The sequence below is a fragment of the Hippocampus comes genome, unplaced genomic scaffold, assembly GCF_001891065.2.
Source record: "Hippocampus comes isolate QL1 unplaced genomic scaffold, H_comes_QL1_v1.1 scaffold174, whole genome shotgun sequence".
Classification (NCBI taxonomy): Eukaryota; Metazoa; Chordata; class Actinopteri; order Syngnathiformes; family Syngnathidae; genus Hippocampus; species Hippocampus comes.
Window position 1 is genome coordinate 800,905 of NW_017805983.1, and position 13,312 is coordinate 814,216.

General features: G+C 43.0%; 1 protein-coding gene across 3 annotated transcripts in view; it reads left to right on the forward strand.

The window, feature by feature from the left end:
- Positions 1-13,312, forward strand: part of LOC109528703 (receptor tyrosine-protein kinase erbB-4) — a 168,366-nt gene that overhangs the window by 60,111 nt on the left and 94,943 nt on the right. For all 3 annotated transcript variants that reach the window (XM_019891625.1, XM_019891628.1, XM_019891627.1), the window contains exon 2: positions 12,564-12,715. In XM_019891625.1, the coding sequence (XP_019747184.1) occupies positions 12,564-12,715 (152 nt within the window). The remainder of the gene's footprint in view (positions 1-12,563; positions 12,716-13,312) is intronic.

Consider the following 13,312-nt stretch of genomic DNA (forward strand, 5'->3'; position numbering starts at 1 on the left):
CCCCCCCCTCCCCCCCCCCCTCTCCTCTTTTTTTCTCTCGCTTTTTTTTTTTTTTTTTTTTTCAATGAATGCACTGCATTTGTGTCTGACCAGGACTCCCGATTGGAAACTCTTCAAAATCAAGTATCACAGGTGCGAAAATAAATGTGATGCATGTGATGTCTTTCCACCATTCTGTGCTTCAGTGCACTTGCAGTGGGATCAAACGAGGCCACTGGAAGCACCATATCCAGCAGATAGAGGTGCATTATACCTCCACATTGATTTACTTGGATCATCATGAGAGTAACTGCATGGTTCCTGTTATTGTTCCTGACAATAAGCATACTACTCTAGATGTGTTGGTGCCTTGCATGTTTTGATCTACTCTGACAGTTGTTTCAATATTCATTTTGGAATGGTGTGTCATTGTCAGGTTACGTGCAGATAAACGAATGATTGGGTAGACCGCCGTGAAATAAGTCTGCATGCAAATCAAATGCGGCTGTTACGAGATAAACTGTAATTTCATTCAGTCCTTGTGGCCCCCGAAGGACTCTCACACTATTGATTTACGGCCCTGAGAGTCTTCCTCGGCTTCTATCGCTGTCTGTATTTCAACAGCGTCCTGTCAGATCAATAAAGTTTAAAGTCTCATACATGTGTTAGATGACAGATCTGCTATTGATTTCTGTCTGCAATATTAAGGGCTGTAAGTCAGAGCTGTGCCGCCACGCACCAGCGGCTTCTTTTGTTTTGGCATCCACACGAGCCGTCCGCCCAGACTTGAGGAAATTAATTTAGCCACGCAGTGCGATTGTGCTCAGGCAGACGCTTTGGAAACTCTGTTCTTTATGCTTTACGGGGCCATTTCATCAAAACCTCTACTTGAAAATTGACCAAAACTCGCATTCATTTTGGGATTATGACACTGTCGCTGTTTTTATTATTGTCGACTGGCCTTGTTTTCAGGGTCTTCTCCCCCCCCCCCAAAAAAAAACACGTCAACCATTCTAGAAGCTTCCATGTGCTGCTCTCTTGAATGAATACTACAGTATAGCTTTTAATTTTGACAATATAAATGACCAAACGGAGTTATTCCGATACGATTACTTTGCTCCGAGTTGCTACTGTCTTTTCTTTCTGGCTGCAACTTCACTGACCTCCGTGGCCATGAATGTGGCCTGCGCACTAACGGCCACAGGTCCAATTCAAGGGTACTACCTGTTGCGCTCATGACTGTAATACTCTGTCTACCCATGTTCTGCTGTTTATGATGTTCAGGGTCACGGGTGAGCCTATCCAAGCTGACTTCAGCAAGTCACATCCCAAGCAATGAGGCTGAACGTTTCTGAAATACATTATATACACTGAAGAAACGATGTTTTGCTAAAGTCGCCAGCATGCAACTTGTTTAATAGTGTAAATACACTTTCTCTTCAAAACCCAAGGCGTTAATGTCTGAACCAGGGGTGCCCAGGCACAGTTCTCGAAATCAGGATTCATCCTGATTATTTGAGTGAGGTGTGTTAGAGAAGGGCGACATCGAAAACAGGCTGGTTAGGGGCTCTTGAAGACCAGACTTGGGCACCCCTGGTCGAAACCACTGGAAACAAAGGTGAGTATACCCCTAAGTGAAAATTGTGGCCAAAGTTAAAATAGTTTGTGTGCCCAGCATTATTTTCTGGCACCGCCTTAACCTTTTTGAGTTTGGAGTTAACCAAAGCTTCAATGGTTGGCACCAGATCCTCAGAGGGTTCATTGCCACCCTGTGCCAAATTGAACTTTCAGGCTGTGAGAGTGATGACAACAAATTGAATACACTTGCTCTCACATGCCTGAGACTTTGTGACACCGACTCCTCAAATGCCACCGGGGAGGCAAAATAGCAATTTGGGCCCAATTTGGACATGTTTCACCTTGGGGTATACTTAAGTTTTTTGTCAATGGTTTAAAAAAAAAAACATTGACTTTATGTCACTGTCATATCATATGTTCCCCTGGCTGAAAAACAAAGCATGGTTAGTCTTTCTTCCACAAAACTGAATGTACCAAAGTGGATGTTCAGTGCGGTCAGTCAATGATGCTATCCTTGCCTTTCAAATAGCAATTGTCTCTCGTGTCTTGATGCCTGCTTCCTCTCTTAGTGTTCTCTCCAGATGGGCAAATCAAGCCATTGCAGCCTGGACAATCTGACTTTTCCTTGTACTTGACCAACAAATATTCCCAGTATACATGACGCTTTAAAATATTTCCCGTCAACAATGCTAGGGGTCACATTTTTTTATTGCGGCTACTTGGTCGGTGTTGCTCGGGATGGCAGTTGACTCTAATTTGTTCCCTGGGGTTTAGCTGTGTCGCTCGGCGTAGAAAGGCTGAGTGGACCCTGGCTTCACCTCAGACCACCGGTATCAAATTCAAGGCCCGGGGGCCAGATCTGGCCCGCCACATCATTTTATGTGGCCCGCGAAAGCAAATCACGCATGTCAAGTTCCATGATGCTTGCCAAAGTCTGAACCAAAATTCAAATTGTCATATGTAATCCACGATAACAGTCATTATTCTTGACTTCTGATTTTAAAACTAGTTATTCATCAATTTCTTGTGCGCTGTGTATGTAAGATGTGGAGGGGATGAAACATTTATATGGTTTCCCAAAATTCATAACGGCCCTCCAAGGGAAACCGTTACTACAATGTGGCCCGCGACAAAAAGGAGTTTGACACCGCTGCCTTAGACTAACCCAACTCGTTCATGTTTTTGGAATCTGTGAGGAAGCTGGAGGGCCAAGGGAAATTATTCCCATGACAACATGAAACCCAGAACCTCTAACTGGGCAGCAAATGTGTGAGCCACATGCTGCGCGATGCCACCATGATGCATATTTTGACGTCGATGTACAGAGGACTAAGTAGGTAATAATCTTGTGCACATTCCTGTCAGGCAGTTGTAGAAAAAAATGCCCCAGGCTTTCACCATTCCATTGAATGAGTCATTTGTGTGCCGACACTTTTCTATACAGTGCTTGGGAACGTCACAAAGCTATAAATATGCATAGTTTTGTCATCTTTTCCCCCGGTGACTGTTTGCGGTCTCCTGGGCTCACTATTAAAGTATCTCCCCCTTCTGGTCTTTTTCATATTAACGCGGTGCAAGAGACAGGGAGATACAAGCACAGAAGCATTGCTGCAGTTGGAAAACAGTTTGTGTGTCAGACTCATGTCATCTATCTGGCAGACGTTATCTTAGCGAGCTAGGCTCCCCCACAAAGAGACTTCACGATGACAAGGCAAGCCCAGAAGCTTAAAGATGGACCCGAGTGCCACGGCCCACTTGACATTCCATCACTTAACCAGAAGCTGACGTCCGCTTGAACTTCCTGCGCACTGATTCACATGTTTGATCTTGACGGGCTGCCTTTGGAGACCAAAGTGAAGATGTGCTCGGGACGACATGTTCCTTCTCAATGCTGAACCTCATCAAAGGTGTTTTTTGTGGCGCATGAGATTCATTAGGCGGGACGATGGGAAAACGGTTGTAACCTTATCATTAGCGCCACGTTCTCCCATGTACATCAGCTCTCCCGTTTGGCACATTTCACACCCAACTAGGTCATTCAGGTTTATTTGGCAAATGCGTCTGCGCTTTCTGCCGAGATGTATAATCACACCCTTGTGCACCGACACATTGTTCTCCTGTTTCTTACCCGAAAAATAATCAATGTGCATCACAGTCTGATTCATTCCACGCCGAAAAAAAGGCATCATGATGGCAACTCCATTTACGCTGCTGTCAAATCACCCTCACACACCGTTGCCACAGCAGGCACTCTCTCCAGGCGGGGCAGGGTAATAATGCTGCAGCACCTCTGGCAAGACTAATTAAACTGCCACATCTGTGCTCTGTTTTGCATCTGGACCAGGTGGTGGCGATGCCCGCGAAACTTGCCTCTCCACCAACGTGTATGTGCACCATTAAACATTGACAACAGCAAGGCTGCCCGACCTCCTGTCCTGTTTGTATTTCACTCCAATTTTAAGCTGTTCCTCTTCAAAGTTGGCACTGTGTCCTGAAATATTTTACATCACGAGACAAGATTGTGCTTCTGCATTTCTTTGAAGATCCCTCCGGGTGCTATGACATGCCCTATAGTATTACAACACGCTCATTGGCCCAAGAGGTCTACAGCAGGGGTCCCCAACCTTTTTTGCCCCACGGACCGGTTTATGTCAGACAATATTTTCAGGGACCGGCATTTAAGGTGTGGTGGAAATAATACAACGAAATAATATGGTATGAGCTGCATGAAAACTGTGGCGTTTTCGAAATATAATAATAAACACAAGGAGCGTCTAATCTGGCCGCAACACTCCGATCGCTATGGCAATGTTTAATGCCTTCAAAATATATGAATTTATGCATGGAAACACGCGGGATCAATTAGGCATGTAAAATTAAGACATGCAGTACATATATTCAAGCAAGAGCGCAAAAGCCGAACATGAAAAGTGAAATGTTCTCCCTGCATCTGTGTGACAGCATTGCACACGTACACAGAGCTTGCTGGTGTATCCTTCAGGAGTCCCTGACAACACTGTCATGAGCTTCCAGTCCTTCTTGGGGAGCGCCAAACACCCAATGCAATTACTCGCTATAGCTGACTGCACCTGTACAACATAATTGAGAAGGCAACTTGGGGCTTTGTCACTTAAAGTATAGATTTAAAAGGGGGAAAAAAGGTCCTGGCTAAGCTGCGGGCCTGTGGCATGGGCCTATTACAGCACAATCAGTGTGTGTGTGTGTGTGTGTGTGTGTGTGTGTGTGTGTGTGTGTGTGTGTGTGTGTGTGTGTGTGTGTGTGTGTGTGAACACGTGTGTGCGTGTGAACGATTGAGTGAAAGAGAGAGAGAGAGTGGGTGCGCTTGCGTGTATGCGAGAGAGCACATACACAATATGAGCATTTCATTCCAAAACTACTTGACCTTGCACTTAATCTGCTTGTCTTCACATGTTTTTTTTTGTTTTTTTTTTTTTATATGATACATTTACTTAAATATAGCCACACCTTTAGCAGGTGGAGTATATCAAAATCTTGTAATTTTGAGAGAACTGCATCACAAATGTCCAAGTGAGTCAACTTCGTCAGAGATGCCGAGAGCATCAAATATTCATGCATTGTCCATCGCTCGGTCGGTCAGGCAGGAACACATTCTGTTTTAATGATCACAAACTTAACTAAGCTCCAGTGGTGTGACTATGTTTGACTTGGTGGGACTCTGGGATCCTGAGAATCCCCCAGTCTTGCATTAATGAATGCAGCTGCAGGTCAAAGTCTAATGAGGAAATTCACTTGCTTTTGTCTCATTTTGCTTAATGCAGCGTGTGTGTGGGGGGATCATATTTTGGGGAATTTTCATTACAGGTATTTTCTTCTTCGTTTTGAGTTTTGTTTTGGGAACTTAGTTAGCTTTATTTAGTTGTCACAGCAAGCTTATTAGTTTTTATTTGCCTTATTGATTTATGTATGTATTTTATGGTTTTCCAAACAGGTATAAAAGTACATTATGACACAGTCACCTGAGGGGTGGTAGCGTGCTTGTTTCCCAACCCAGAGGTTGGTGGTTCGGTCCCTGGCCATTGCAAGTGTCCTTGAGCAAAATCCTGAACCTCCAGTTGCTCCTGATGCTGTGTCATCAGTCGGGGAATGAGGTAACATTGTAAAGCGCTTTGAGAACCCGAGGTAGAAAAGCACTAAATAAGCGACAGCCCTTTTACCATTCCCTGCTTGCACGTGGTTGAAAAAGGAGTAGGAGGAAGTACAAACATATCGAGTCCTACCTCCGTGTAGTTATTTCCTCATTGGTATATCACAGTCTTTTGGAATATTCATATCCAAATATACACAAAATAAAATTGACTCTACACAATAGCCTATAGTACATATCATGTACTATAATACCACATTCAAATACCAATACCTATGTAAGACATATTTATGGATTTTCATGAATCACTAACCCCTCAATATAAAGGTTCTTACATTTCGTTGTACTAATAATACACCTTAAGCACTTATCGTCCCCATTGGAGTGAAATATTCGTATTTATGCGGTATCTGTGCTGACATATAGCATAAAAATTAGAGTAATGTGGAGTCATACTCCAGCTAATTCCATACCCTGTGCTCAACCCCTCCTCTTCTCTGTAAATCTCCCCCCCAAATTTTCTTTTTGTTCATTATTAATGTTATGCTGATGTGTTTGTGTTGCATCGGCCATGTTTTGTTTTTAATTAGGTCATATAACAATTCCATCCATTTATTGCCGTGCGGAATGCTAGCCCTAACCCAAACCACTGAATGACGTCACAAAGGTCTAATTTTAGCTACCAAATTTAATTTTGTTCTTTTTTTTGTTTTGTTTTTTTAACATGGATATACAGTAGGATCTGTCGCCACCCTCCTTTGCAATCCAACTTGTTTCATAAACCCCAGCTGAAAAGCTATTTTTGCCTCCTTAAGTCTGATGTTAATTTAATCATTGCATTATTGTAGTGGATATAAGTATATCTGCGATTATGTTTCATTACGGCAGGGAGAGGGAAATACATACATACTTCATACACGCTTGCACCTCTCCCTCATCTCACGTGTGCACGTTATTCGCACTGCACCCACTAAATTATGGGCCCGTTTTAATAAGGCTATGGATTGTTTGAGAAATGGCACCGATGCACTCTTAATTATATTGAAGACCTTTCGTTTTATTTGTGACAAATGTCAGATTTCTGCTATTTACATCCCTCAACACCCATACACCTCTGACGGGTTATTGATTCGACACAAGATGGATGACTGTGGCCGTGAAAGGGAGCCGAGTGTTAATTGAGGATTGTGTGGTACCTCTTGAGGCAAAGCAACGCAATTGTTTCTGGGCTGCAGGTACGTTCCGATTTGAAACTCAAATTTCCCGTTCATTGTCATTCATGGCCCCCCACATACATTTTTGCAACTTTAGAGACGTAGCAAAGTATCACTCTACTACTTTCTCTTTTTTATCTTTTGATAACTGCAGACTAGAGCTTAGTTCATGCAGTCCGGCTGATGGTTCCTCTTGTCAGATAATTGTTTGGAAGCTTCTCGTGTCAGTTGGTATTCTGACCAATTTCCCTGATTTAAAGTTGTCACTTTAATAATATGGGAGCAAGTATTGCTTGCTTTTTTTTAAAATTTATTGTCAACATACATAACCAGTTGCACCACAACTGAAACTATTAAGTTATTAGCCAGCGGCAGGAGCAGGGATCATGGAGCGCGTAGGGAAGATATTGACAAGTCTTTGTGGTTGGGTGAATGAGGCAAAGATTGTGGAGGGGAATAGACAGGAAATGAGTGTAAAAACGGTAGGTGAGGGCTGGCAGAAGTTTGAATTGAACGGCATTTTGGATTCTCTCTGCTATAACGCGTTTCCCTTGACACATCCTGTCTGTGTCTAGATAGGAGATGTCACACTGCAGGGCTCATTTGCCTTTTGCTTGCTCATTACATCCAACTCAAACGTATTTCCTCCTCTGGGAAACCTCCCCCCCACCCCCGCGCCCCCGCTGTGGTTGTGTGTGTGCGCGAGTGCGTGCGCCGCATATCAGCCTTTCATTACAAACATGCCACTCGACTTTGCACACATTCTGACGACGGATTGTATTTGGAAAGTAGGGAAGTTGATGTGATTTAGGACTGGGGGGGGCACTAAACACACTTGCATGAACACACACGCACACACACACACACACACACACACACACACACACACACACACACACACACACACACACAATTTTTATACATCAAACTTTTTATGCATATTCTCACCATGCTCGCGTATTGAGACACGTAACCATTAATGTTCTCAAACCTGCTTTCATTTTGATTTCGCCGATATAGTTCCAACTAATATTCGGCTTGGAGCACAGGCAGTTAAACTGACACACACACAATCAGATAAACGCACTTGCAAGATCTCAGTCAGCCCTTCTGTGCCACGGTAAGTATGAACCTCATTTCCCCACAAAGCGAAGCCACTGGGTAGAATACGCTGCGACGACTCATTAAAGCTTTCACACAAACGTGTACATCCACCCGTGCACATGCTCACTTGCATTTAGATTTTTTTTTTTCCACACAAATCCACCCTACCCACCCGCAACATTGTTGCAGCCACTGAGAAAGGATTGCCTTTTGATTCAAACAATTGCAGATTTTGAGTGTCGTGTGAGTGCATACATGGTTGTTCTCTTAGGATGGCCATATCGTTTTGTGGAGAAGCATTCCAGTGAGCCTGAGATTAATGAACCTCGATGAGGTTGAGAATGAGTCAGAACAGCAGGGAAAAGGCTGCAACGAGGGGTGGTCTGCAGTTATGTTGTCCATAGGATTGGATCCAGGCCAAGGTCTGTGTGGTGGCTGCAGGCTGTCTGATGTCTTTTGCACATGTTGTTAGGATGGCCAAGTTTGCAGATGAACTGGGAAGCCGCGGCGTGGGTTATGCCTTGAAGAACTCCCTCATCAACCACCATAAGCCCGCTGCGAGCATCAGCGAATGCCTAATGACCATGCGTCTCACGTGTGCAAGCCATCAGAAGGGTGCAGTTATGAGGGCTTGTGCCCATCAGAATGAAATAAAAGAGGCCTTATATGCTGTCAAAATTCCAACTCCTTGGAGACTTACATGTCAGATTTCTTACTTGCTGCTGCTGATGATTAATTGTTCAAAACATAAAGTTGTCATCACCAGAAAACTTTTCTGCCCAAAGAAAACGTTCAAAAACGTCACTGGGTTCATGGATACGTCCTCTCTCTGAATCTCTGACACCTCATTGACTACATCATGGTCCGCCGCGAAGGCCGCTATGACGTGTTAGCACAAGAACGATGTGCGGTGCATATGAATGCTTGACCAGCACTGCTTGATGCTTCATGCCAATTTGCTAAATTCAGAAAAGGCAGAGAAGAAAAGACACATCCAAACACAACTTTGAGCCTATTTTCTTGATTTGGCAAGATTGCATTGAGATGGGTCATATTTTCTAAATATGCAGTGAATCTTTAAGCTCATCCATATAAAAGCACTTTTAAAGGGTCATAGTCGCCGACTATATTTAGTGTCACACTTTCACCACTAACTGCTAAATGTAGTGAACTCTGCTAAAAACCATCATAAATTTAACATTCCTGACAAGTTTCACTGTTCCATCAGCTGAGGGTGCCTCAAATGAAACAAGCACATATGAGTTTATTTTATGTCATCAGGTATTTTTTCTGACATAATTTTGCAATGAAATGTTGCGTGAAAGCAGGAGTGACCAATCAATCAACCGCCACTGAACGGTAGTCTGTGGACTGGTCCCAAGCCAACTGCAAGACGTGCAGAGGGAAATGAAAAAAACAACAACAAAAAAGATTTTTGCCTTCCTGTATTATTATATATTGTGTATGAGTGTACACAATGTAAGCATTCTCTCAGTTTCACTTTCACACACACACAAAAAGCAAATAATTAAAAAGCAGGTCACCTTTTAACCTACGGTAGTGCATGACCTGCATCACAGGAAGTTGACTTCAATGGTCAGCAGCTTGCAATCGGAGTTGTGGAGATATATCTATTTTTTGTTTATTCTCATTTTTTCAAGTTTGTTTGATCTGCAATTCACCGATGGCAATGTTAAAAAATGGGAATCTGGAGCGTCAGGAGAAGCATTTTAAAGTGGTGCACGCGAGCTATGATAGTCATGTTTCTACACTTAACACACAACAAGAGTGCGTCCCTGCCTCCCTGTGTCAGTTTCCTACTAAGAAGTTTTCTTTTTACAAACTCTCACTCTTATCTCATATCTCGTTTATTTTTCTGTTTTGTTCGTGTTAGGGTCCGGTATGGTTGTTGCTCATCATGGGATGCGTGCGCGTGCGATAACCAGTCAATAGCAGGAGGTTTGAAAAGTTGATCTTTGGTCAAAAAAAAGGTTGGACACCCGTGCGTTTGGGCCCATCTGGGCTGCCTCATTCACGTTACTTTTGGATGATGAGCTGAGAGGAGGATGATATCAATACAGGAAAAGGAGTGCCAGGATGTGGCCCAATCTGTATGCGTATGTTTTCAGCAGTCTCTATGCAATGTACTTGAGTTCAGTGAAGCGACTTTAACCACAAAGTTCCACGTTTGGTGGCTAAAAATCACAAGTTTTGCAGTGAACATGCCCTCTGACCTTGATCCACAGCTTTGAACCATCTCTGCTATTTGTGCAGGTCATGTACACACTGCTTGTCTGACCCCGGCAGCTGCCCGCCGCCCACTCAATTAGCTTCTACAGCTCAAACCCAGTGAGGTCACCACCTTTTCTGTTTCTCCTTCATTTCCCATCCGACTTGCTGTGTCAGCCTTTCAAACAGGGTGAGAAACAAGCATGGGGACAGTGCACCGCAGTGCAATGAGAACATGAAAGAAATGCAGTCGGAAAAGTACAAGGCAATTTCACAAGACGGATGGGGGATGGCCCATCAACTGGAGAATTGTGAGGTCATCATCCGGAGCCCAGAGATAGCTTTCCTCATGATATGAAACTTGGATGCAGAAACGCAGAAGAAAAACCCAAACAACCTTGTGGCATGAATTGTTCAAATGCTCATTGAGCTGAAGCAAACGAGTGTGCGTGCGCACGCGTGCGTGTGACTTTATGTCTGCTACTGGTTTTTGAGGGTTGCCCCCCCCCCTCAATTTTCACCTCTCCTTGATCCCAAAGTGAACACACCAGCACATGGAAAATGGATTCCAATAATAGATTACTTCACATCATGGGCGTCATTAGGCCTATTTTAGGGAGGCTTAAATGTCTTTAGCCCCCCTAAATAATTTCATTGCATTATTTAAAAAAAAAGTATTATTTATTTTTCCTGTACTTTTTCTAATATATTGCATCAAATTCAATGTAATGTGGCCATTTTAAATTATATTTCGATAACCTGCCATTATTGTAATATTAAATCTCCCAGGTTTCCTGAACGCAACAGGTGTTGCGTTAGCATTTGACGTGTCTGTCACCATCGCCACATCAAATGCTAACGCAACAACTGACAGTTCATTGCCGAAAGTCAGGTTGAGTCGACAGCATGGATATTCGACAGCTTTTTAGAAAGGTAAATTAAGTATTCAATGCATCCATGCTGGTAAAACTAGTGTCTATAGTCCGCTAAAATATCTCCAGTAACAGCAGAAACTGCACTGTAACAAAGTGTTCACTTTTGGATAAATTAAGGTGGTGCTTAATAAAAATTAAGCAACATTTTATTATTAAATACATAAATAATCATTACACCAACTCTTTGAGGCAACACCTATTGAGATTTTGGCCTATATAAAATAAAAAAATAAATATAAAATCAATTTATTTATTTGATAGGAATCAGGCTAAAGACGCATAGAGAGTGAGCCGGGTGGGGGGGGAGCTCTGCTGGACAGGTGAGTCTGTCAGATCTCAAGGCTAATTTTACTTGCAAGGCTGTTCCCAAAATGCAATCGGAGCTTACAGTAAGTATTGAGCAGCAAACTTGTGTTTTTCCAAAGTGATGAAGCTTTTGCATCTCATTGTACTAACTTAAATTGCATATCACGGCAGACATCTCAAAATACATAGTCTTCTGGGGGCTAAGCATATATTAATACATTTTGGTAGAGAGGAATATAGGCCTACTGTCATATAGGTTATGTTATCGGGCATCCTTCTAATTCCCTTGAACAACCAAGATTGAACTTTTGAATTCTTTATAATTTCTATTATCCAGTCCAGTTAAAGTCCAGGGGAGGAAGCCCCATCATAGTAAAGAGGACACTAATGTGATGTGTGTAGTTCTTCATAGCCTCTTCATTTTGCTCTCAAAGTGCACGGAATTGATGGATTTTTAACAGAATGTAGAAAAAAATTCTCCCGGGGGGGCATGCCCCCAGACCCCCCTAAAGGGGCTGTGTTCCCCTTGGGGCTAAGCCCCCCTTGTTCTTGAAACCTAGTGACGCCCCTGCTTCACATGCTTGCTCACCTTTCCCGAACTCACTCACTCACATTTTCATTGATCGGACATGTTTTATATCCTCTCTCAGACTTTCTTTGTGGCTGATCTCGAAGCATCCACTCTAATAACTCATCAGCGCACGTGGCCAGCGAATCTCATTTGTCACTGTTGCTCAGGTCCCCTTGCAGCCAATCTGGGTGCACCCCGAGTGCCCACAGCAATATGGAGGATCACCAAGTGAAGAAAGGACAGCACACTCATCTTTGCGGAGCAAACGATCTATAAAATCTATAAAGCAATATAGGAGTTTATGAGCTATGGGTGCTTGAAATCAGAGCCAGTTCAACGATGCAACTGTCTCTCCACCTTTGTTTCCTCTCGTTCCAATTCTTTTTTTTTTTTTTTTTTCAGGATGTCTTGTTGTCAATTTATGGAGAATATAAAGCGGCTTTGTTTATTGTATAAAATAAGGTTGTGGTCACAGAATTGCTATTCTCGTAGAACTCATTTGTCTCTCTTCTTGCCTCCAGTTTGTCCAGGTACAGAGAACAAGCTGAGCACCCTTTCAGACCTGGACCAGCAGTACCGCACCCTGAAGAAGCTCTACGAGAATTGTGAAGTTGTAATGGGCAACCTGGAGATAACCAGCATTGATCGGAACCGTAACCTCTCATTCCTTAAGGTAACCCAGTCGCTCAAAATGTCAACTATATTGATCTCCCCTGGAGAGGAACACAGACAAAATCAACATGGCTTAGAGCATGGGTGGGCAATTATTTTCCCGGGGGGGCCAAATGAGAAGCAGAAAATATTGTGGAGGGCCGGGCCAAAAGTTAGAAATCTACTCCCGATTTCAGTTTTATTTCTACGTTGAAATAAGTTAATGACATTGTTAACAGAAGCTGATAAGAGTATGTATTATTGCTAGACAATGAAAGTGCAGTTATTTTACAGAAAAAGCATTAAAGTATTACCATACTTTTTTTTTTTTTTTCATGAGAACAGTGAAACAACTGTGGTATATGTCCTGGATGAACGTCCAAGTATGTTAACAACATCCTTGTGTGATGTCACAAAGCAACAAAGTGCAACAATATATTGCCCAAAAACTGCAGCATACAGTACAGGTACATGACAAAATTAGGACTATTTGCTGCAAAATGAGACGAGTAAAAGACCTGGTGGCTTTCTTTCCACTCACTCACTGTCTCGAACTTGACCTCCACTTGATCACCACACAAGACAGCGTTGCTCAGCTGATGTCGTGCAACGAACTTTT